General features: G+C 41.1%; 1 protein-coding gene across 1 annotated transcript in view; it reads left to right on the forward strand.

The window, feature by feature from the left end:
• Positions 1 to 26,425, forward strand: part of LOC145350461 (metastasis-associated protein MTA1-like) — a 60,454-nt gene extending 34,029 nt beyond the window's left edge. Inside the window, exon 7 of the mRNA XM_080199661.1 lies at positions 19,697 to 26,425. Coding sequence (XP_080055787.1) covers positions 19,697 to 19,814 — 118 coding nt within the window. The 3' untranslated portion in view covers positions 19,815 to 26,425. The remainder of the gene's footprint in view (positions 1 to 19,696) is intronic.
• The last annotated feature ends 647 nt before the right edge of the window (positions 26,426 to 27,072 follow it).

A 27,072-nucleotide genomic window follows, 5' to 3' on the forward strand; every position in this document is an offset into this window, starting at 1 on the left:
ACGCAGTCGAGTCTCACGGTCATCACTGAGATAAATGACTAGATAATCTGTTTTTTAGCAATCTGTTGGTGACTGGGGACAGAATAGGGCCCTTCCCTATCTCTTCTCACTCTCTAGTCTGCCCTGCTTCTCTCTTTGCCTAAAGAAGGAATGGATAAATATTTTTAAAACAAAAATAAGTCAATAAGATTTGGAGAAAGGTCAAGGGAATGGGGCTAAATGGAAATTCATATTATCATAGAATCCCTTCAGTGCAGAAGGAGGTCATTTGGCCCATTGAACCTGTGCCGACAACAATTCCACCCAGATCCTATCCCTGTAAAACCATGTATTTACCCTACTAATCCCCCTGACACTAATGGGCAATTTAGTACACCTAACCCACCTAACCTGCATACCTTGTGGGAGAAGACCAGAGTAAACCCACACAGACATGGGGAGAACGTGCAAACTCCACACAGGCAGTCACCCAAGGCTGGATTTGAACCTGGGTCCTTGATGCTGAGAGCAGTGCTAACCACAATTCTACTGTTATGGTTCAGGTAAAGGCCATTTAATAATTGTGTCTGCACCAACTCCATCCAATTGTTATCATATTATGAGTTTGGACAGTGTCAACCTAGCCCCCGTTGTACGCTGATCCAAAAAACAAAGCAGTCCCTAGTTTGCTGCAAAATTGTTAATTCACCAAGAAGCTATAGAATGGCTGGTATGAGAGATGCAACGTTGTCACACTGGAAGCAGGTTGATGCATTTGGGGCTGAGGAACATTTTTGGAATTGATGGAACTTATTGGCTTGCCTTGTTTATTTTTATATTCATTCTTGTTATCTCACTGTCTCTGGCAAGGTCAGCATTTGTAGCCCATATGAATTAGGAACAGGAGTAGGCCATTCAGCCCCTTGAGCATGCTCAGCCATTCAACAAGATCATGGCTGGTTGCGACTTCCTGCCTACCCTAATAATCTTTCACTCCCTTGCTTATCAAGAATCCATCTACTTCTGCCTTAAAAATGTTCAAAGACTCTGCTTCTACTGCCTTTTGAGGAAGAGAGTTCCAAAAAGTCAGGACCTTCTTCTGAGAGAAAAGAAACTTCTGATCTCTATCTTAAATGACTCTTGCCTTAATTGCCCTTGAAAATGTGATGTCGAACCACCACCACTAGATGAACACCATCTACACCATGAGATGTAGATACACCGTCAGTACTATAGCAGGAGCGTTCCGGGATTTTGACGCAATGACAAATGAAGGAATGGTGATGTAGTTGCAAATCAGGATGGTGTGTGACTTGGAGGGAAACTTGTAGGTGGTGGTGCTCCATACATCTGCTACCCTTGTCTTTCTAGATGATGGAGGTTCTGACTTTGGAAGTTGCTGTTGAATGAGGCTTTGGTGAGTTCACAGAATTACACAAATGTTATGGTGCAGATAAAGGCCGTTTAACGATTGTGTCTGCACTGACTCCCTGAACGACTTGTTGCAGTGTAGCTTCTGTATAGTACACACTGCTATCTATTGTATGCCAGTGGGGGATTCTCTCTTTCTGATGGTTCACTCCAGCAATGCCTGGGATCACATCTAGCAACAACTAACATTTTTATATCCCTTTTATTGTGATAAAATGTTCCAGGGTACGTCACACGGGGGGCTCTACTGGAGGAAATTTAAATTGGCAAGAACTTTTAAAGTTTCAAGTTTAGTTATTAGTGTCACAAGTAGGCCTGCATTAACACTGCAATGACATTACTGTGAAAATTCGCTAGTTGCCACACTTCAGCACCTGTTCGGGTACACTGAGGGAGAATTTAGCATGTCTCTTGGAATGTGGGAGGAAATCAGAGCACTGGGAGGAAACCCGTGCAGACACTGCCCATGTGGGGTATGTGCAGACCCCACATGGGCAGTGACCCAAGCTGGGGATCGAATCCGGGTCCCTGACGTTGTGAGGCAGCAGTGCTAACCACTGTGCCACCGTGTTAAACTTTTCCAGCTGGAATCAATAAAAATTAAATGCAAAATTAGGATTTAGGCTTAAATGTCCTGTTTCAAATTGCAGCATATTAACATTTCTCTATGCCCTTAATCCTTTCAAGTAGAATCTCAGGTATTCCCCAGCTGTTCCATACAGGCGCCATTAGTCATCTTCTACTATTTATATGTAAACTGTCCTTGTCTGGTGCTTGGAAAGGTCACTTTCTTAAAAAAAGCTCCATGAATACTTTCACGAGATTAATATTAATGGGGGCTTTAGATGAGTTGCTCCCCACCATCACCACCACCGCCGCCGCCAACCAAAAAACACAGATGCTAGGAACGTAATGTTCAATTTTTCCATTGTAAGAAGTCTCACAACACCAGGTTAAAGTCCTACAGGTTTATTTGGTATTGCGAGCTTTTGATGCACTGCTGCTTCATCAGGTGAGCAGTGCTCCAAAGCTCGTGATACCAAATAAGCCTGCTGGACTTGAACCTGGTGTAATGGGACTTCTTACTGTGCTTATCCCAGTCCAACGCTGGCATCACCACATCACGATTATTCTATGACTGTTCTTTGCAGTGGAAGCAGTATGCCAACTTTATGCTGTCTAAAACCTGATCATCTATAAAGCTGATTTGCATGATTTCAGTATCCTGCCAGCAATAATCATGCTGTTAATAGGTGGAATGCATCAGCAGGGGCCCATTTCATGAGTGGCTAGCACCAGCTAAACTCACACTGTAGTGTTTGCAGGATTTCCTACAGACTTGCATCTCTTAAAGAGGTGGTGCATTATATGACTGGAGAAGGTGGTGATAGCCATGTGGGAAGTTAATCTGACCTGGAAAACAGTGGCAAATGACACAACACAAGCAATAACTGGCGACAGAGTTTTCAGGCGCTCCCTCAGTGGAGGAAATAGAAAGCAGGAAAGATATTTTTTTTTGTTTATCCTTGGGGCATGGGCATTGCTGGCTGACATTTATTGCCCATCCCTAGTTGCCAGAGGACAGTTAAGAGTCAACCACATTGCTGTGGCTCTGGCATCACATGTAGGCCAGACCAGGTAAGGATAGCAGATTTTCTTCCCTAAGGGACAGTAGAGAATCAGATGAGTTTCTCCAGCAATCAGCAGTGGTTTCATGGTCATCAATAGATTCTTAATTCCAAATGTCTTTTTGTTGAATTCAAATTCCACCATCTGCCTTGGCGGGATTCTAACTTGGTTCCGCAGAAAATCAGCTGAGTTTCTGGATTAATAGTCTGGCGATAATACCACTAGATTATCACTTCCCCAGATTTGTAGGAAATCCTGCAGACACCAGCTCAAAATGCAGTGGGAATAGGTAGCCAAGGAAGTCAGAGCCAGAAGTCAACCATCATGGAGGAGACAGTGCTTGCCAATATTGAGATGCCATTGTAGCCAGTGGCAGGACTGAAACCATCAAAGATAATGGTAAGCTCATAGTTGATCCTTTTCCTGACAACCCACATCCCCCTTACCTCGTATCTCTTTTGGTTTGCAACCCGAAGGAGCTGTTCAGACAGCTCTGGTAATTTTGCTTTCAGGTTTTTCGGGTGCATTCAAAGTTTTTTTTTACTGTAGATTTTTGACTACTGGATGATTTTTTTTAAAAGACGGTTTTGCTTGTTGTTAGCAGCTGAGTTTGTGGCAGATATATTACTGACAATTTCTAAAATGTGGATATCAAGGTAATAATGACACAAATGTTCTTTGGTAATATAAAGACTTGCTTTGACAGAACGTAATCTCAAAATGACCCGAAGTGCTTTAGTGATTTTGAGAAATAAATTTGGTCCAGGACTCTGGAAGACTTTCCCTGCACTTCTTTGAATAATGTAATAAGATATTTTAAGTGCACCCGAGAGGGAAAAGAATTTAACCTCTTATTTGAAAAAAAACGCACCTTCATCAGTGCAATCTAGATTATGTGCTCAAGTTTCTGGAGCAAGACTTGAAACCCCAACTTCCTATTCAGATGTAAGAGTGTTACCACTACTGAGTGAAGACTGACAAATATGTGTACAATACAGAATGCATGCTTTATTGATTTAATGGCCCCATCATGTAAAGCAGAAATCCTCCACTGTGATAAGAGTTCAAATGGTTCTTTCTGAATTACTGAAGAGTAAGATCATTACCTGGATCTGTACAGAACTGCTATGTATATATCTTAAAATCATAAAATGTTGCAGCACATCAAAAGGCAATTCAGCCAGAGTGCCTTTTCCAGAACTGTGAAAGAGCTAGGCATTTAGTCCCATTACACTGCTGTTTCTCCACAGCACTGCAATTTCCCTCCTCAAGTATTTTCCTTTGGAAAGTTATTATTGAATCTGTTTCCACCACCCTCTCAGGCAGTGCATCCCATATTTTAACAAATTTCTATGCAAATACTTATTCTCCTCATGTCACTTCTGATTCTTTGCTAACTCTCTTAAATTTGTGTCCTCTAGTTATGCCAGCTCTTCTGCAATTGGAAGCAATTTCTATTCCATCAAACCTCTTTATAATCTTTAATAGCTCTATTCATTGTTTCCTTAATCCTCTTTTTACAGAAAACAACACCAGTCTTTCCAATCTTACTGCACCACTGAAACCCGGCATCACTGATACCATTTGAGTAAATTGCCTCGGCACCTCCTTAAGGCCTTGCCATCTTAAGTGTGTTACCAAGTATTATCCAAAGTATTCCAGCTGAGACTGATCAGTGATTAATTAAAAAAAATATAATTTTCTTTCTTTTGTACTCATAAGAACATAAGAAGTAGGAGCAGGATTAGGCCATCTGCCCCGCCATTCAATAAGATCATGGCTGATCTGAAGTGGCTCAGTTCCACTTTCCCGCTTTCTCCCCATAACCCTTAATTCCCTTGCCTACCAAAAACCTATCTACCCGTGACTTAAATATATTTAGCGAGGTAGCCTCCACCAGTTCAACGGGCAGAGAATTCCAGAGATTCACCACCCTTTGAGTGAAGAAGTTCCTCCTCAACTCCATTCTAAACTGCCCCCCCCTTATCTTGAGGCTGTGCCCTCTAGTCCTGCTGTCCTTTCTGAGCGGGAAGAATCTCTCTACCTCGACCCTATCCATCCCCTTCATTATCTTATACGTCTCTATAAGATCCCCCCTCATCCTTCTAAACTCCAATGAGTACAGACCCAGTCTATTTAGTCTCTCTTCATAGTCCAACCCCCTCATCTCCAGTATCAGCCTAGTGAACCTCCTCTGCACTCCCTCCAAGGCCAAAATATCCTTGCGCAAGTCTGGCGACCAAAACTGCACACATTACTCCAGCTGCAGCCTCACCAGTGCACTGTACTCTATGCCTTTGTTTATAAACCAAGGATCCCATACGCTTATTTTAACAACCTTCTCAACCTATCCTGCCACTTCCAAAGATTTCCATACATATAGCCTCAGATCGCTCTGTTTCCACTCTCCCTTTAAAGTTGTATCATTTGATATTGCCTCTCCTGATTCACTGTATCAAAATACATCACTTTGTACTGCTCTGCTCCAAATCTGCCCATTTCATATGTTCATATAGGTCCTCCCAAAGTCTCTTATTATCCTCTTTGCTGTTTACTACATTTCTGAGTTTTGTGTCATCTGCATTCATCTTTCATTTGAAATTTATAAGTATCAAGATGAGCAGTGAATGTAATAATCTTATTATTTTCTTCGACAGTCTCTCGGGATTAAGAATGACTTGCTTCCAGTTTGGTTTGATGGGTTTTGAGATGGTTGATAAGCTCAATGTGTGATCTATAATCTCTGCCACATGCAGGGCAGGAGGAGTCTTTGAAGGGTCAGGCAGGAGAGGTGATTGGAAATTAATGTGACCTCTCCATTGCCTTGACTTTGTGTTCTTGACAAAGCCTCTCAATGTGTTCACTTCCTTCCTGAAGGAACCTTCTCCATTTAGGTCAGTGGCAAGCCAGGGACTTCCATGAATTGGCACAGATGTTTGTTCTCTTCAGGGATGCTTTAAAAGCATCTGTAAAGTATTTCCGCTGCCTTCCTGGGATTTCCTGCCATGACCGAGTTCCAAATAGTGTCATTGCTTTGAGAACCTGGCATCAGGCATATGATCGACATGTCCTGCCTGGCAGAGCTGGTTTTGAATGGTTAGCGCTGGGCATGTTGGTTTGGGAGAGGACGCTGCTATCTTCTTTCTTGCCACCGAGTTTGAAGGATCTTGGGAAGGCATTGTTGGTGTTAATTCTCCAGTGCTTCAACATCAAGCAACTTGGGATACGTTCCATTCAGTTCAGGTGACTTTTCTACTTCGAATACTGTCACCTTTCTAACTTCCTGCTTGTTGGCTATTTTATCCTCTCCATTTCTCTACTGCATTCTTCTTTATTGTGAGATAAGCAGTACTCTCTGCTTCATATCTCAGGATAAGGAGTCAATCATTTAGGACTGAGATAAAGAGAAATTTTTTCACTCAGAGGGTTGTGAATCATTGAAAATGACTACCTTCAGAAGGCTGTAGATACTCTATCATTGAAGATATATAAAGCTGAGATAGACAGATTTTTGACCTTTGGGGGAATCTAGAATTTTTTGTCAACAGATGGAAGAAAAAGTGTTGAATCAGAAGGTCAACTATGATTGAATGGAATGGTGAGGCAAGCTCAAGAGGTAGTATAATCTTCTTGTGCTCCTATTTCTTATTCATAGAATCCCTATAGTGCAGAAAGAGGCTATTCAGCCCATTGAGTTTGCACCTATCCTCCAAAAGAGCACTTTACCTAGGCCCATTTCCCCATCCTATCCCCATAACCCTGCACATTGATCATGGCCAATCCACCTAACCTACACATCTTTGTTATATTGTTATGCTCTAGTGAATGTAGATGCAAACTCCTCATTTAATACCTCAGCCATGCCATTTACACCCACTAGAAGATCACTTTTTGGCCCCTAGTTGGCCCAATCTTTCATTTGAGTATCTTTTTGTTATTTGTATGTTTAGATGAATCCTTCAGGTTTCTTTCTTATGCCCCACTGAACACATCCTAGAAAATAAGACCACAAATGCCTTCCAAGAATGTTCAAAAATGTATCAAAATCAGAAGTGACAAGATTTATTGATAACGCTGGAGCAAAGGGAATATCAAGAAATAGTCCCAAAAGCTTGACTGATGAGGGAAGATAACTAGGAATACAGTGGTCAACTAGCCAAATCAAAAAAATGTTGGTCAGACACCAATCTGACACTTCCTCTTGGTGGGCCAGCAAGTTAAGGAAAATTGCCTGTACATAGAACTATTGCTAAATGACTTGATTGCTTGTGTCATTTCCGTGCTGAAGCAGTTGAACACCTTTCCACAGTAAGTATAGATCTTCACACATCACATGAAATAATTCATAGCTACAGTTATAAACAAGTCTGCTCATCATGACATAAGAGAGGGAATGTTAGCAATTAGAACCACATACTAATCTCTCTTGCGTAACAATGATGCAGCAATTTTTCCCCCCGAAATTAATTGCAGTATTTCAGTGACATTTAGAAAGTTATACCAATTATATTACAACCTAAGCAATACTCCTTTAAGGCTGATAATTTTTAAATTGCATTTAAATTTGTGTTTTATTGATGGCCAGAATTTATTCAATTAGTTTTAATGAAAAATAATTAATACTTTAGATTACCTGCTGTGAATATCCTTCCCAATGAAATTCTGACTCAGTGGCTGAGTAATTGGGCTCATTAACACCTTTTCTTTGGTGCTGCATGTGTCCTAAGAGCTCCAGATGAGTTGGATTGAGTCGGACTGGTGGTTGCATTGGTGCACGTGCTGATAATATGTAGAGCAGGCAGGTCACAACATCAGTCAGCGTGCAGCATTGAGTTGATGCCAGCAGTGCCATTTTGGAGTTTTCTTTAGCTCACACAGCTAGCTTGTGACTGTAGACAGAGAATCACGCACATCATTACTCAATATCCTGACAGCAGTCACAATGCATTTATTCTGCCGCAGTTCACTGTGCCAGTTACATTGGGGCCGTCATGTCAAACCAAAGGGTGACTACTTGGCAAGGACAATCCACCGTTCACGTGGCTCACGACTCTGGTATGCAACCCAAGCACACATACAATAAAAGCCATGCTGCTGTACGAGATGCATAGTGCAGACCAATGACATGCTGGACCGCTCTGGAAGAACCCTGCAGGACTAATCGGAGAAAAAGTTTATTTATTAGTGTCACAGGTAGACTTGAATTAACCTGTAATGAAGTTACTGTGAAAACCCCCAGTCGCCACATACCGGCACCTGTTTGGGTACACTGAGGGAGAAGTTAGCATGGCCAATGCAACTAACCAGCCCGTTTTTCGGATTGTGGGAGGAAACCGGGGCACCTGGAGGAAACCGACATAGACACGGGAAGAACATGCAGACTCTGCATAGTCATTGACCCAAGCTGGGAATCAAACCCAGGTCCCTGGTGCTGTGAGGCAGAAGTACTAACTACCATGCTGTCCACAATGTCAAGATTCCTGATGGTATTTCATAGAGACAGGTGATGGCTCAGCAATCCTCATAATCTGTTGAAAGATAAATTTGCTGGATTGCTTTGACATCCTGCAAGCCCTCAGCACAATGCAATTCATAGCCAAGGTGGTAACAGTTTGACCTTGCATAACAGCAACCTGAGCTTCCGCTGCAGAATGGTGAGTGACTGTTGCCTATTCTGCAATGCAGGCTATCATCTCAACCATTAGACCTTTGAAACCTGTAAGTGCACAAACAGACCCTTCTGCACTGGAAAGGATGGGCCCCAGCTCTGCTAAAAGCTCTCTGCTAAGTTGTTGCTGGAGTCCTTTGTGCTACTTGACAATAAATGCAGGTTTTTTGGCAGCTTTCCCAATTCATCAAACATTTTGTTGCGTGTACTCTTCAGCACCCTGCTCCTGCTGCAGACTGCTCAGTTAAACTGCTCTTCTGAGTCTTCTCAGCAGAACCTGTTTGCCTCTTTGCCTGTGCGGAACTGGCACCTGATCTATTTTTGCTTCCTGCCCTGGCTGCTACTCACTTGTTGCAGATTCCGCCTGTGATCTATTCTCTAATATGTGCGCACTGCCAGTATTTGCGCTGGTGGCTGCGTACATGAGATCAAGAGATGGTTCTGTGTTTTCATCACTCTCTCCATTGTGTTCCTCGGCAGAAAATGGGGAGAAGGCCACTGGAGAGATTAAACAACATCTCAAAGCAATAGAGAGAGAAAAAGTTAACAGTTTAGGTCTATGAACTTTTCATTGGATCTGATGAAAGATCATTGATTTAAATGAGAGAAACTCTGTTTCTCTCCCTACAGATGCTGACTGACCTGTTGAGTGTTTTCAGTATTTTCAACTATTTCAGATTCCCTGCTTTGGCCCACAGAGTATTTTGCTAAAATGCACGCTAGTGTGGACTGACCCATTTCTGAAAGCAACTGCATTGTCCGATTTAAAACTCATTGTGGGAAATTTTGATTCGGTGGCCGGATATCCTTAGAAAAACTAAGTAATTCTGAAAATGCAAACTTCACAAAGGTAATACGATTCTGTTTTAAAAGCGTAACAGAGTTTATTTAAAACTAGTTTATTAAAACATAGAAAAATCAAACATGACATACAAAAAGGCAGAACGATAACTTCGGCCGAAGGGAGACCTCAGATTTGCCCACAGCACAACAGTACCACAGGGCTTTCTCAAAAGATCCCATCTTTCGTGCCAAAATATAAGTCATTAATAATCTTTTGTTATCTATAGTTCAACACATTAATTAGCTAAGTGTGATTTCATTTATTATTCAATATGTCAATTAATTATGACATATTTTAAATGAATTAAAATCTGCCACTTAAATAACGTAATTTCATTAGTTCATTCTGATTAATGGAAGTCCACCTCTTGGCATAGATTGCTCTCTTGTTACCATAGTATCCAAGAAACTTAGTTTGTTTAAATCAGCGCTAGCTAAATGCCAAAACTTGGTCTAATGCCAAATGTGGGCCCATCGTTCAGCATTATTCCAGGCTTTCATTCCAGGCCTGGGCAGCTTGAATCATATGAAATGTATCCTTAAATGTTCTTGCATACAGATATATTTTGAATGTAGTTCTTATGTTCTTGTATCTGTTTGCATCCATTGTTTCCTTAATGCAAGTTATACAGTTTTATATCAGATGTTGCAAAACCTTGTATCCTTTCATTAATGTTATTGATTTCTCTAGTCACAGTACTGATAAATTGCACACTTTTGCTTTATAAGCTTAATGGGTGGCACGGTAGCACAGTCATTAGCACTGTTGCTTCACAGCGCCATGGACCCGGGTTCGATTCCTGGCTTGGATCACTGTCTGTGTGGAGTTTGCACATTCTCCCCATGTCTGTGTGGGTTTCCTCCAGGTGCTCTGGTTTCCTCCCACATTCTGGTTGGGTGCGTTGACTCAAGCAGGTGTTGGACTATGGTGACTAGGGAAATTTCACAGGAACTTCAATGCTGTATTAATGTCATGCCTTACTTGTGACTAATAAATATACTTTACTTTTAATCCAATTCAATGGATTATTTTAATGTGACAGATTATTTCAAAATCATTATTATTGATTTCATTTATATAAAGCATGTAGCTCATGATTCAATTTCATTTCAAATCCTTTCACATATAATTAACTACTCACAATCCTAATGTTAGGTAAGATTGAATATATATATCTTTCTCTATCCTAATTGTTAGCTGCTATTAACCCCTTCTACAAAACTGCAGCCTATAAACTGAGGCTTATTATAAAATTCATGGAACACTGCTCATTTTTCGAATAGGTAGACTTTTAAAATTTCTCTAATCAATGTGGTCTAGTGTGGTGTTATAATACAGGGAGTGAAGACAAAGTTGTTTTGTGGGAGAGGGGAAGGGACTAATGGATCAGAGTGTGCAAAAACAATTCAACCTCCATTTCAAAGTCATACGTTATTCTTAAGGTTTATCGAAGTTTTATATAAATTGGACAACAGTTTGAAAAGAAGGACTTGGAGTTTCACTGTATAGCAATAGAACACACTGTAGGGCAGCAAGGTGGCACAGTGGTTAGCACTGCTGCCTCAAAGCGTTAGGGACCCGAGTTCGATTCTGGCTCTGAGTGACTGACTGTGTGGCACTCTTCCCTTTTCTGCATGTGTTTCCATTGGGTGCTGCAGTTTTCTCTCACAGGCCAAAAATGTACAGGTTAGGTGGATTGGCTATGCTAAATGGACCTCATATTCAAAAATGCGTAGGTTAGGTGGATCAGCCATGGTGAATGAGCAAGGTTTCGGGAATGGAAGAGAGAAGAGTTTTGGGGGAAGGGGGGTGGTGCAGGGAGGCAGGGGTTGGTGGTGGGGGGTGCTGTTGGGTAAGAGCTTGTCGGCACAGATTTAATGGGGCAAATGGCCTCCTTCTGCACTGTAGGGATTATATGGTTTGGACATCTGGAATTTCCTTACTAAACTTCTTTAAGATTCTCCTTAAAGCCTTACTTCTTTGACCAAGCTTTTGATTATCTTTGGAGTCAAATTTTATTGCTAATGTTCTTATGAAGTCATGATGCTATGTAAATTGTAATTATCCTTGGCTAGACCCCAAGACATGGGGTCAGGGAGATCTAGTTAAGAACCCATGACGTTCTGTTTAAAGTAAATAAAGTTTGACATTCAGGTAGCTTTATTCATTGCATAAGCATCAGGATTCCACACGTTTGGAGCAAACAAAATGAATTTTACTATCCAAGTCCAGAAAAATAAAACACTTTACAATATCTATCTTATACTGTAACATCCACAGTAAGTACGATGTGTATGTGAATTAGGCAAAGTGTGGTTGAACACGCCACACTACCCTGTGAGTGATGGGTGTGACCAAACCTCATTCCATTGATTTCTCAACAATTCACCCAGACTTTTGTTACATTGAGGGCCAACCAATCTCACTGCAACTTCACCTTTCTCACAAGGGTTTTAAATCTTCACATTTGAACATCCCACCATGTAATTCTCTCCAAACGTCTATCCCACTCTGTTGGTTTCAGCAATGACTCACCTTGCAAGGTTTTAGTCTTGCCTTCTGAGATGTCTTTCACCTGGATTTCACCTTCTAGCATAATTTCAGGCCTTTGGCCGTGCCAAGCAGAACAGTTCCTAAAGGGTAACTTTTCTCCAGTGACCCGCAACACGGAGTCACCAACCTTTAGCTGTCTCCTTGACCTTCAACGTGCTTGGTTGAGAGCCTACACGTCCATAAAGGCTTTCCTTGTTGAGGCAAGTGCACAGAAAAAAAAGCAATGCTTTGTTGACTGCTTTACAAGCTTTCTTTTCTATGATCTATTTTGTCATTGACTCATTAGTCATTCACACAAGATAAAGAGGTACCAAGTGCTTATAGTTTCTGTTATTGATACTTTAAATATCTGGATGATTGACACCTATATAAAGTTGTTCCAGCAGCAGTTTTTGAAGTAAGTTAGGAATGGTTGTTTTTGTAAGCATTTCCACATGTCAGTGTTACTGTAGGGTACATTGGTTCTGTAAAGCGTGTACAACTGGGCACAAAATTGCTAAGAGTTCATATGGAGAGTATGAGGGGCCATGGGGGGGGGGTGGCGGCGGCATTGGCATGGATAGGGCATGAGGAGTGGGAGTGGGTGATGTGATATGAGTGGTGAGGGCTTAATATTTAACAAAACATGTGAGACAAAATCTTAAAGAACGTAGGCAAGTCTTTCAAACAGCGTGCTTAACCAGTCAGCAGCCCCTGTGGGCCCCTCAGACCTGTGCCCAAATGCAAAAGTCACACCATTAGGGGCATTTTTTTCCCAAGATGGGTGTGTCAAGGCAAGGAATTTCCCAGTTTGACCTCTTCCCCCTCAATGGTGAAAGTCCAGGTCTTTGTCTCCCCAGCTTCTGTTACATCTACAAACCATCTGTAAGGGTTGGCTTTGGTCCACATAGACTAATAAATTGTCTTCTAAATAATTGCCACAGATCTTTGAATTGTATATTTTTGAGACTAAGCCAATTTTTCAAAGCTATTTATTTCATGAGTATTAAATTGAGCCACAGTTTCATACAAATTTAATCATCAGTTTAAGACGTGTGACAAAGAAACTGAATAATTTAAAAAATGCACAAGTTGAAGAGGACAAATTAATTAGATGGTTGTGTTTTGAAGCAGAATTGGACCATCAGTAGGTGAAAGTTAATGTCAAAAACTTCTAAACTATGTGTATTTTCATAGATATGTGAAAATGTGAGCATTGATTGGAAAAAATGTGAATGAAGGGCTCAATCATTCCCAGTCTCCTGAAGAGAATAGTCTCAGTTATGTGGACATGTTTTACTGATTTAAACGTTCTTTTTTTAGGTCGCCTGAGGTAAAGCCATTTCATTTCAGATTTGACATGAAGCACAAGTTCAGTAGCAACTGATGATGCACTGATCACCCAGGGGCTTCAGTGGCCCCTGAATCCCTTAGCGTGACCTTTGCATCAGGTCTCCGCTTGTGGAGACTAGTAGTGATCGCTGCCATTTTTGCACCGCATCCGAAAGCCAGAAAATTCTGTGTGCTGCATTTGAATGGGCTATGCAGATTTAAATACTAATTTAAATATGCTAATTACCCATGTGCCCTTTCTGGGCATGAACCATTGGAAAGGGGCTAGGAGAATCGTAAACTGTTTGGCGGCGGGTACGAATTTAATTTTAGATTTGCTTGCTATTCTCCGGGATCAGTGTGACCTGGCAAGGTTGGAAAATCACCCCTCCATATTTATTAATCGTGAGTTATACCCTGATTGCCAATTTGCTCTTCTCAATTCCTCCCTTGTTTTCCTGAAGCCACAGTACATAGTTTACCTGTACTATGGTTCCATTTTGAGATAGGGGAGAAAGATATATTCCAGATCTCCAGTGCCACATCTAATTGGCTATTCTTTATGTATCAGCAGAATGATTCACGATGAGTTCTTAGGCAGCACTTGGGAGTTGTAAGATTATGCTGGACAGTGGAAGAATGATGAAGGAGGACAGTAGTGCGATTGATTGTACCCAATGCTGTGGAGAAGCCACGCAACACCACAGTTGCAATCACAGTCACAAAGTCTGGGAAGTCCTGATACTGAGCGAATGCCAGATTTAAGGGATTTGAACAGCAGGTTTTGGGAAAGCTACAGAACCAGAGATGAATTACAGCAACCCTGTTACTGCAATCTAAAATTAATTGCATTGCCCTACCTTCTCCCTATCTTCCCATTTCATATTTTGTCCAGTTTTTTTCTGTTAAAGGATACAACGGTATCCTTAATGATACACTGCTTAAATGACTGGAAGTTTTCACAGTAACTTAATTGCAATTAATCCCACTAATAAATTTTTAAAAAAGTGTTCTTAACAATCTTATGTATAAAAAGATTTTCTCTTAACTTCCCCCTCACAAAATTTTAAATGGATGATTCTTCATTCGTATTTGAAAGGATTTCCTCATCTGTGTTCATTACATGGGTTACGATCTCTCATCACTTGCTTTGGAATTATCAGACTGTTCCACAAACAGGAATATGTATGTGCCCAATGTATGTTTTATATGGCACCAGTTGGGCAATAACTCTATTAGTTAACACTTTCAGAATTTGTTGTCCAATATCTAATTATTATCTAATAATGTCTGCACTTCCTGATATTTCTGTTTAATAATCAGCTTTCATCGCTTTTGTCAGAATTGCATTTTTAGGAAATAAACAGATGAAACATTTGTTTCCTGAATAAGTCTGTTTAGAATTTATTGGAAAAGTAGCTGGTTGTTAGAATGGATTTTATCTCCTATATAAAAAAAAGGACACTAGTCAGAACAGCCATGGTGGCAGCAGCTCCAGTTTTACGTTCCAGTGATCTGGTTTTGGGGGATGTTTATATTCTGGGGGAGCCTCAGGAGTAAACTAGAGGTACACATTTTCAAATAAAAGAAATTGTGGAGATTTTGGGAGTTTAGTTGTGCTATTGTTGCCAATATAGAAAAAAAGGCAAGTTTGCTTGCAAGTCGTATCTTGTACTTTGCTCTGTCACCTTGGGTAGTTAGTTACATTGCACCAAATTAGGCCCAAAACTCTCAAAATTCATGGATGTACTGATCAGAATTAGCATCCGTGTCCAATCCTTCAATAGTTGGTTGGATGAATGTAGATCATTTTAAAATGTAAGCACCACATCATGAAGGAAGGAGCGATGATTAAATTCAAAAGCGAGGCACATGATTTGATAATTAAAATGCAAGTCTTATCTTTAGATAAAATTGATTAGTGCTGTAAAGCCATTCCGTGAAGCTTAAAGCAGTGGCAGGAGTATTGATCATTTTCACTTAATTATATTGTAAAGAATGAATTGCTTTTGTTTCAGTAGCTCCCAATATGGCACTAATTTCAATCATTAAATATTTTGAAAAAAGTAGCCTTTGGATTTGTCAGTATGTGTCTGAATGATAACTTAGCTCCCTGCAGTGATGATTACAGTTTCCAAGTAATTCCTCTTGAATTAAATAAAAGCTATCAATGCAATTGTAAACATTGGTTGATTGATGTGTTAAAAGATGTAAACTATTACAATAGATAGCAGAAACAATTAATGCATAAGTTTGCATGTAATATTAAGCAAAATATTATATAAGCATCTTTCCCATATAATTGTAGTGCTTGATTACTTATAAAATAAGCCTCCTTAACTCTGTAACTCCCCCCAACTCTCCAACCCTCTGAGATCTCTGCGCTCCTCCAATTTCAACCTCTTGAACATTCCCCACTTGTTTTTACTCCACCATGACGTCAGCTGCAGGAGCTGTAAATGCTGAAGATCCCTGTCTTAACCTTCTCCATCTTTCAGATTGCTCCTTAACACTTACCTCTTTTGACCACATGCCCTCACTCCTGTGAAAATCGTCAATTAATGAGACTACATGAATGCAAGATATGGTTTATATTGTGTAAAACCTGTACCCTTTATAACTTTGCTATACTGAATACTCAGAACTGGGATTTTCACTTGTCAGCTAGCTGTGTGTATGGGGACTTTTTTGACCCACAAATTCAATGGTTTGCCTTTTACTGGATTTGTAGTATTGTTGTACTGAGTGCTTGGAAAGGATGTGCTGATATGTAGCAGTTTGAAGTAAAATAAAATGAAATGAGATTTTGTCTACATTTACCTTTCCGGTGAGACAATAACTTTACAGCTTTTGTTGAACCAATATTTTCCTGCACTAATGATGCATTGTCTGTGGGTCGCTAGATGAGATTACAGAGTCAAGAGTTCCGAGGCTTTGGAGCTCGGACTGATTTCTGATAGCTGCAATACCCCTTTAAATGTTTGTGTTTATTTGTTGGTGGGGGTGGCCTAATAGGCTGATCACTCAGTCCTATTTAACGCTGCAAAAATGCTTGTGAAAAGTTTTTTTTGTAGAAAGTTGATTTCTTCAATAATCAAATTATCTTGCCACAATGATTAGGATCACAATACATTAAGAATCATAATTTTATTGCAATAATAATTGGACACCTATTGCCTCAATAATATAGACCTTATTACATCAATGCTCAGAGTCCAACACATTAGTACTTGAGTTCCTATTGCATTAGGGTTAAGGTTAGAGTCTTACTACTTTATGATTCAGCATAGTACCACATTAATAATCAAAATACCATTACTTTAATAGTCTGGTGCCTGTTGCATCAACAATCAAGATCTTATTGCATAAATAATCAGCATCCTATTGCATTAACAATCAGGGTTCTATTGCATTAATAATCAGGATTGAGTTACATTAGTTATACAGATCCTATTACATTAATAATCAGCTACTTATTGCTTCAGTAATCAGCAATATATTGCATCAATAGTCAGGATGCTAATACATTAATAATCAATGTCCAAATACATTAGTAATTCATACATTCATTCATTAACCAATGACCTATTGCATCAATGATGTGGATCCTATAACACAAATCAAAGCCCCCACCACTCAACAGCTGAAGCTTTCCTGTCACACCCCCTCAACCCAAGTTCTCTTGAACCACGCACCCCCCCACTCTCCCCAAATCTTTACTCTGTAGTACACAAAGCCTGAAGCACTAAAATAGGATCACATTGCAGTAAAAGTTTTAGTTCCAAGGACTGGCCCAAGTGGTCATTGTTTATTGATTCACTTCCACACTACACCAAACTGTTGTGAGCATTATAAACATATGAAAACTTCTTGCCATCTAATATCCACACTATGCACTTGAATACCAAAATACAATCAGGAACAAAAAAAATGATAGATTCTAACCTCTATCACCCCTGCATCATCTGCTCCATGCACCTTCTTCCCCCCACCCAATTTCCTGGACCAGGAAGTGAGAGGCCAATTGTAGCGCCTGATTAAAAACAATTTAATATCTAGCAAGAAACCTGGTCCATATGACTTAACATATACCAAGTACTGACTTTCTCCACAAGCTGTGGTAACTGGCTAGTTTTTGCAGACATTTATGTAAATTGTGTGTGAAGGGATTAGATGCTGTAATTGGTTTTAATAAAGCCTTAGGAATTTGATATCCATACAGAATATAAACCCTCTGGATTCTCTTCCCACAAAATGATTGGTGAAAGATAAGCCTGGTGAGAGAAAGAACTTTCTGTTCAAAGTGCTTCTTGCCCATTTCACACTTTAATAAAATCATATGTAAAAATATAATTATGTTAAGATTTAGGAAAAATGTTCTTTTTTTAAAAGATTATTTTGGAGGCCAAGAGACTTTCCTCCACTTCCCTTTACAACTGCCCTGGTCGGACAAGTTGAGGTTGGTTTATACGTGTCCTCTCATGCAATCAGTTGATTTTTATTTTAATGGCAGACATTGCTTTGCAAAAGCTTTAGATTGATCCAGAGTCTAACCTTAAAAAACTCTTCTAGCTAATACTACTAGATTGAGAATTTTCTGCAGTTGGATAGCTTCAACCCAGCGACAGATAAGTCAGAAGCCGTAGCTGTCATTAATGTTACTGGTGAGTCTTTGGAATAGCCATGGAACCTTCACATAACCTGTGTCACCAAAATGCCTAAGGAGTGGAAACACCTCTGTCTATTTAACGAAAAGCACTACTTTAATGCTTTATGATTTTGGGAGGGAGAGATAAGGAAGTACTTTGTTTGGAAAGTACTGCTTGATTTTCCTTCCTCTTAGGCATTGCAATCTTTCATATTGCTCCTGATTTCTTTTTTAAACATTGTGCTCCTCAGAGATTTCCTGTGAGATCTCCGCCTGGAGTCTTTATGCATCCCCTTCTAGTAAACCACATGGTATCTCTTTGATGCCCTTGTTTGTAAGCTTTTCACGCACCTTGTCGGGATCCAGCTTCTCTTCCATCCAGCCTTCCCTCTGTTCATCTTCTCATCCTTGCCCCTCTGCATGCCATCGTGAGCCCTTGCTCTCTGCTCCCTGTACAGCCCTCCTACCACGTTGCCTCCTTTGCCTTTGTTAGGTCACACTAGCCCCCCTTTGCCACTGAGCCTCACCTCGCACTCCACCCTCCCCATTGGACCTTGGATCTTTGTCGCAGTGGCTGCATGAGTCCCACAGCACAGATTCTGTGTGGCACTATGGGCAAGGAGACGCCTGTAGTGCCCAACCCTAGGCACAGTACTGATCCAACTCAGTGACAAAGAAGGTCCATGGCTCCATCAGCACAGTACTGACTAGCTCAGCATGGAGATGGAGGGCAGGAACCAGTCTGCCCTGGCAGAGTGGTATACAGTGAAGCAGGAGCAGCACAGCATTATGGCAGAAGGTTGTTGCACTCACCACAGTCTCTGATTAACAGAGGACCACCTTGTGCACGTTATTCATTAGCAATCGGGTTTGGCGCTGACATAAATTCCTGCTGGTGTGATGCAAAATTGAAAGTTCTGATGGTGTGTTGGCAGGTAATGGTTCCAATGGACATTCATGAGATGTAAATGAATGCAAAATGACAACTATGCCAGCTGCTAGCAAGAAGAGTGACCCACCATTAACCCACCATTGGGAGAAATGCAACATGATTTTACACTGGCAGGTTTCTGACGTTTTGGCTCCTGCCAGATCAGCCACACCTGCCTGCCACCAAACCCATTGTGGGCTGATTGGGAGAATTCTCCCTCAGTATCAGAGTCAAGTATTACACAATCAGACAGAATGAAGTTCCCTGCATTCCACCCCAGTGAGATGTACCAGCTCCAGCCTCCAGTAAGAAATCCCTGCTGTACAACTGTCATATTGTTCTTTGATTTTCCACACTTTTTGAGAGAAATTATCAATTTATGCTGAATTAGGAACAGTGTTGTCTTGTCAGCTCAAAACCTTTAGGAACTGAATTGAGAATGTTAACCTCATTCCTCAAAAGACCTTTGTAGCCAAATAAATGTAGCTGAGTTTGAATTCGGACCCCAGAGGTGAAAGACCAGTGTCTAATCCACAACTGTTCTCCCATAGTTTTTGCATTTTACACTCTGTACTTCAGACTTCTTTGCATTTATTTTTAAGAGGCAAAATTAAAGGGAGTACTGCAAGTATGGTGATAAGAGTTGAAGTTTTGGAGTGTTGATCTTTTACCAATCAGAAATCTTTTGTTTTCTTCTTGTAGGAAGATTCGCAAACTTCTGTCACCTCCTGAGATGAGGAGAGCGTCTAGGCGACCTGGCCTCCCAGTTGTTGCACCATCTCGTCAATCCTCTTTTGCTCCCTCTAATCAATGCAAGTGACCTGACACTGCAGAAGCCATTGTCATTACAGACTGAGAACATGAAAACGTCAGACTGACAAACTTGTCACGAATAGAGCATTGATATAGTTCATATCGATTTCCTTTCAGGCCTTTATAACATTATTGTCTGTTGTTTGGTGTCAAGACCAATGAGCAAATCAATGTTTACATTTTGATGGCAGAGTTGCTTTCCACACTCTCAGCAGACAAACCGTTTCACTTATATTATTTCCTAGTGCTATCAGAACAGTGGTGCGAGCAAATATGTTACTGTCTTGTACAGTTTGTACATTAGATTGATTATACAAATAGTGCTGCTGTATATCTTTGTTAACATGCTTCTTTGAGAATACTTGTTTATGCGTACATAGATCAGGGACACCCAAACTCAGCTGTGGCTCAAGGCGCTTGAAACCAGACAACTCAATCCCATTTATCCTCATACTTCTCGTTTGCTGATTTGTCCTTTATGAATCTTGAGGGCCATGGATCTTGAAAAGGGCTGTCCTTAGTCTTCATCGTTGGATAAGTCTTAATTCAGCGCACCAGAACATCGTAACATCAGCAACTTCAGGGTAGACACAAGTTTGTGGAAGCACGATGAATTTTAACTTTAAATGTGGCCCCAAAGTTTGACAAAAATACCCCATGCAGTGCACAAAGATGAAATCTTGAAGATGAAAGCAGATGGAACATGGGCGGCACGGTCGCACTTTGGTTAGCACTGCTGCCTCACAACGCCAGGGACCTGAGTTCAATTCCGGCTTCAGGTCACTGTCTGTGCCGAGTCTGCACATTCTCTCCATGTCTGAGTGGGTTTCTTCCAGGTGCTTCAGTTTTCTTCTAGGTGCTTTGGTTTCCTCCCACAGCCCAAAGATATGAGAGTTAGGTTGATTGGCCATGCTAAATTGACCCTAGTGTCAGGGATCAGTAGGGCAAATATGTGGAGTTATGAGAATAGGTGGTGGTTGGGATTGTGGTCGGTTCAGACTTGATGAGCCGAATGGCTTCCTTCTGCACTGTAGGGATTCTATGAGTTCATGTTTTTCCCTCCTTATAAATTATTAAGATAAGAGAAACACAGTCCGGTACTTGTGTTCAGAGGGCCCTTTCAAACATGTTACATAGCTAGAAGATAAAGCCCCCATTTGTGATTATTTCAACAGCAAAGCTTTATGTTGAGCTCAGCCTGCTGGGTATTTGGATTACCAGCCCAGCAGAGCAGAGAGGTACACCATCTTGTGCATCACCTAATTCATGTAATTAGACAAATATATTGGTAAACTGCCAGTCCATAACTTGATATCTGGTCAATCTATGAGTATGAGAGATTACTGCGAATACAGCTGCTTACGTCGAAAGGCTTATGTCAAAATGTCAGGAGGCAATTATTAAAAATTAGGGAAATTTCACAAATGGAGAAACCTAGCAATACTTATATTGAATACCTTAAGATAATATGGAGTCTGCAGATGCTGATTCAAATACATTCTCATTTGTGTTTAAGAGAAAACTCAGTAGGAAATGTGATCAAAGCTATTAACGAATCCAGCATTATAGGTATGTATGGGCTAAAGTATTTTTCATTCAGTGATATAGTTACATTAATGGTGCATATGTAGGTTTACCTCTTTGATTCTTGCCCTGTACCAACATCAGACTTGAGCGGTTTGTACTAATATCTTTTGATATAATAGAGAAAAGCTCCCATATTGTCTAGCAGTCAGAACATCTGCCACAGATACATTCTAACACACTTTGGTATGTTTTTGTTGAGTGACACATGAAGAGTCACACTTTTTTTGGGTGGCACTCCCTATTTAAAGCCTCAAAAGCAACTTCATTTTGTTCAATGTGGAATTGTTTCACAGAATCATTGTGTAATTTTTAACACCAGTAAACCTTAAAGTTCATTAGCTGGTTTAAGCCCCTACATACTGAATGCAACAACTCATTTTAATAAGGCTTTAATCTATTTTCAGATCTTATTACATTTATGTTTCCTCATTCGTGAGATAATCTAGAGTTTCAACTATTTTCTTTTGTGTGTCTTGAATCAGACGCGGATTGGCAAGAGTGACTACAGTAGTTAAGGCTGTAACTGGTTACAAAAATCATTTGGTGTCAAACCAGTATGGTGGTGACTGTTTGCATGTTTCAGTTAATTGGTGGAACAAAATTAAAGCACTATTGGCTCTTACAATACACATGAGGAAATACTTCTCTTCCACACTGAGTCTAGAGAACTAAGGGGATAGATAGGTAAAGCCCTTTAATCTTCTTGCAGTTCTTGATTATGGTGGGCAATCCGTGGACCACATGTGGCGCATTAGGCTTCTGAATGCAGCCTGTAAGCCATTTTGTTGACCATTGTTCAGGGGATGGATTGCCAGACTCTGCTGTTTCTGACCATGTAGTTTCTTTCTGACCACTAAGTGTTACGCGCATAAAATGAGAGCATGTGAAGTCAGGTGCGTGCTGATTGTACATACTAATTGTGAGAACTGTGCATTCCCCCCATCTCCAATGACAGCGCAGCTACAGTTCAGTTGATACGCTCTGCAAAGTCTAGGTACACAAGTGCAGTTAGCAACACCACCCTATCCTGGGAGACTATTTTGGTTACAACACCAGTGAATGAGGGATGTTGCGCTTTTTTGTTACTTTTATACTTTTAATAAGGGAAGCAAAAATATTTATTTTGTTTTTACTATTAGAAGTTGATGACAGTTCTATTAATATCTGAATGATGAAGCACTTCCTGTAACTCATATGAAATATTTGGTATGTGTTAAGTGTATTTAATATTATTTACGGGGTCGTAGTTAGTAATCCTCCCCAATTTCAATCTTGCAGCCCACTGAGATGAAGGAGGGCAACTCACAAACCGAGGATGCCTTTTGGTAAGGTAGAGTTTATTATTGCTGTATCAATCTACTTTCTGCCATTTGTTCAATTGCCTTGTTTGGTTAATCCTTTTCAGTTTTCAAAAACTCACTGCACAACCTCAAGCAGATGCAGAGAACCCTTTGTTGTTGTTCTTGACATACTGAACAGGCTTATAGATAGTCATCCATTGGAGCATCTCATGGGAACTCCTGATCTGCTGAGACTCTCCTTATTTAAGTAGATGATTCTTGGCCAATTGGTTTCTGGAGCTTCCATTAATGTGGGAAGAGGAATCTTTATTTGACAGAGGTAATGTGATTTGGCCACCAAAAAGTAAATGATTAGATACTTGGATACAGCTTTGTTGCATTGTAAAAAGCTATTTTTAGGAGTAGGACAGTCATTCATCAGTTGTTATCTGAGCACTGTGCCCAGAAAGGAGAAACAAAGGGTGCGATTCTCCACCTCGCAGCCTCATGTTTCCCGCCGGCAGGAGGTGGCATGTTGTTTACTAGCAGCAGGATTCTCTGGTCCCACCACCGTCAATGGGAATTCCCATTGATGTCACCCCACGCAGCGGGGGGGTGGGCACTGCTGGTCGGACCGGAGAATCATGCCAGCGTAAATGGCTGGAGAATTACGGCCACAGTCTTTGGGAGGTAGCTGCTTGAATCTGTCAGTCACCATCTCTGCACCTACCCTATGGTTGTTACAGTTTGGAAAAAACTCCCTATGTTTCATGGATTCCATATATTTTGATGGTGATTATATATTCAGGCAAGTCCTGAACTCAAGGCATTTCCACTTTAAGCTTCCTTCATGTTTTCTTTGAATCTAATTTACTTTGAAAGAGTTATCTTTTAAACTTCCACTCAGTACGAATTTAGCCCCTTAAGATAGGTGGGTTCTCGATGCGTAAGGAGATAAGTTTTAACAAATTTTCAAATACCACTCCCACCCACCACTCCTGCATTTGATGGGTCTATGCAGATAAACCTACTTGTTGAAAGTTGGTCAATTATTGTCACATGCTGACAGGCATGTTTGAAGAGATTTGAACAGGGATTTGAATTTAACGTCCTGGTACAGGCTTTGTAACACTTGAGAAATGCATAAGTGGAACGTAGGCTAGTTTGAGCAGCACTTCCTGAGCAGGGAACGTTTCAAGTTCTGATTACCATGCTGCTCCCCTTTGGCAACTAATTTGCAGAGTGATCTTGCGGCCATTGACATGTTTCAGATGTTTTGAGGCTTCCAAATGGGGATCACGCTAGTGACTGCTCTTTGGACAGTTTCAATCGGATGAGACAGACAATCACCATCCACAGGAACAAGCTTGTGCTATGGTGGCACTTGGAGATCAGCAGTGAAACAGAGTGGAAAACAATGGAAATGAGAGCAATAGGTTATGAGAACAACCATCCACTTAAAAGGTCCACAGACAGACTCGGCTCCCTTGATTGATCTGATGGGTGGTGCTTCCACATGCACACGTTGACATCTATAACCTCCTTCAAGAAGAACTGTTCCCTTGGGTCCACAACTTGTCAGTCACTGTGAAAATCAACATTGACTTCAATTTCTTTGTCTTTGGCTCCTTGCAGTGCTCGCAGTTGGTTGCACTTAAATGGATATAGACGATGATGGATGGGTTATTTGCTCAGGTTTGACTTCCGTTAACTTCCATTGCAATAATAATAGCCAGAGATGGCAGGCAGCCAGATGTGCACCTTGACTGGCTTTCCACAGGTAAGGTTACCAACAATTAAACATTCCACCAATCCAAGGGATGAACAATTCAACCAGGATGTTTTATCAACTGCAGGAAATATCATTCCGCTAATGAACATCTTGTTTGCTCCCTCTGAGTAATCCCAGCAGTGAGGCACATGAGCATTACGACAAGAGGCACATGAGCCGGGCATGTCATAGAGCAAACCATCAGCGTATTGAAGATATTCTTCAGTGTGCCGAGGTGGCATTAGTACTTGCCAGTGAGGGATGTCTAGAATCCTAACATTCTGCAGAAGATTGCATAACACAGAGGGTGGAGGGTAGAAAACCACCGATCAATTTCTTTTGATGAAGCGACCATTGAAGAGGAGGAGAATAAAAAGCACCATGAAAATGGGTCACTATTTGCCAATCCAGCTATGCACATCGCTGCTTAGGGTTGCCCTAACAACTTGAAAGTTCCTCCGCTGACACGCAGGGAAAAAAATTAAATTCTTCAGCCCGCTTTCACCAACACAGGTCTTGCCCCAAAACAGTCCTTCAACCAATCATACCACCATTGCACAGCTGCCAGTGGCTCTTGTCATGTATTAATACTGATTATGAAGCAACTGGTAAGGTACTGAACATGATGATATAAAAGCAGTGCAAACTGTTGAATTGTACATGCAATTACAAGAAAAGGAAGCCTAACAATGTAATGTTTTGTCAAACACTCAAGTGGATACCTATGATAATTTATGAGAGCTTTCTCTTAATTCGCGGTCACTACAACACGGTGTGCTCTTTATGGCTTCAGGGTCCTATGCTGTCATTTTCTGTGTTCTTTCCAGAAGGGTAGGGGGTTTTAGTTCAGTCGGGCAGCCTGGTCAGTGCAGGCTTGGAGGGCTGAAGGGCCTGTTTCTGTGCTGTAATTTTCTTTGTTCTTTGAAAGGTAGGCTGTTCAGATCCCTGCCTGACTACTGAGATGCTTTGGCTCATGCCCTCTGGTTTTGGCACCAATGACTGCTGCACCTATGTATGCAGAGCAGTAGAGGGAGGGTAACTTGGCCATTAGGAGACACAGCAGCATGTTAAGTACTGACTGATGTGGACCACAGGTGAGAAGTGGGAGAGTTTGGAGTGGACTTCCCACCTTTTTGTTCCTTTCACCATCAACCCTGTTCTGGGTTAGTACCACATCACTCCTACCATTCTGTTGGAGAACAACCTTGTGGAGACACATGATGTATTGTAAAGCCAAGAATAAAATATCTATCACCAAGTTGAGGCAGCAGATATCTTCTGAATTGACTGATTTGAGATTTGTACTTGAAGTTCCAGGGGTTGACTACTCTCTCCATGGCACATATTCTACCAATCTATTCCTCTATCCTGTGCACTATCGGGGAGACTGAGAGTGTCACGTTTGTTAAAACCGCACAAAACTAGGGTAAACATTAGGATATTGTTCCTCTATCATTTTTCACCTCGATGATGGCCCTGCAGGATTCAGCAGCTGTGTCAAGTTGAGTAGAGTTTGGAGAGGAATGCATGTCCCATTCCCTTCGCAACACAGACGCCCTACAACTATTCCTCCCTGTAGTGTCTGTTCATGCTCACTTCTGCATGTTGCACCCTTGGGAGGAATGAGGTCCTCTGAAAAATCACCACCATGCATATCTATGGACACTTGCTGTACATACGAAGGCTTTGATAGAGAAGAGGTAGATATTGGTAGAGTACCATCCTTGAAAATAACCATGCCCAGACTTATACTTGTATAACTGATGGAGTAAATTCTGCATGTTAGTCATAGAAATTTCTGCCTGTGACCATTCATCTGGAAGATCTCCATCTCTGATTGACAGGGACATAGATGTCCTACTTATCTCTAGAGGCTTCTTCTTTGCATCGGTGAAGGCTGCACAAGTTGTGGCAGGCCACCTCCGATCCATTCCTTAATGTTTTGCACTCTCTTCTCTTCAAGAGGCAAATGAACAGATCTGTGGGTAAATACGTGTGTGGGGTTGAGGTTGGGGGGGGGGGCGGGGGGGGGGGGGGGGGGGCGGTGTCACATGTTCAAATAACAGTTGCAGTGCAATTGGTATGGTTGAACATCAGACAAAATTCGGCACATTGCAACGAGGGGCAGCAGTAGGTGGATAAATAAGAAGATGCTGACGTCCATTCAAAAGGGAGGAATGAGTCCTGTTTAAGTGGATGTGAGGAGTGATATGAGTGATATTAGGGGATGCAGTGATGTAATGGTATCATTGTTGGACTAGTAATTCAGTGATCCAGGATAATGCTCTGGGGACATGCATTCAAATCCCACCATGGCAGATGGTGAAATATGACTTCAATAAAAATCTGGAATTAAAAGTGTGATGATGATCATGAAACCATTATTGATTGTCATAAAAACCCATCTGGTCCACTGATGTCCTTATGTGGTCTGGCCTATATGTGATGCCAGATCCACAAGCAATGTGGTTGACTCTCAAGTGCCCTCAGGGATAAGCAATAAATACTGGCCCAGCCAGTGACGCTGACACTCCATGAGCAAATAAAAACATGGTATGCTTAGCAGTTTGTAGTTGAGGGGGAGGGAGGTGGTAGTGTGGGGTTTGGTGACTTATATACCACAGGAT

The sequence above is a fragment of the Carcharhinus amblyrhynchos genome, chromosome 12, assembly GCF_965287045.1.
Source record: "Carcharhinus amblyrhynchos chromosome 12, sCarAmb.v2.hapA, whole genome shotgun sequence".
Classification (NCBI taxonomy): Eukaryota; Metazoa; Chordata; class Chondrichthyes; order Carcharhiniformes; family Carcharhinidae; genus Carcharhinus; species Carcharhinus amblyrhynchos.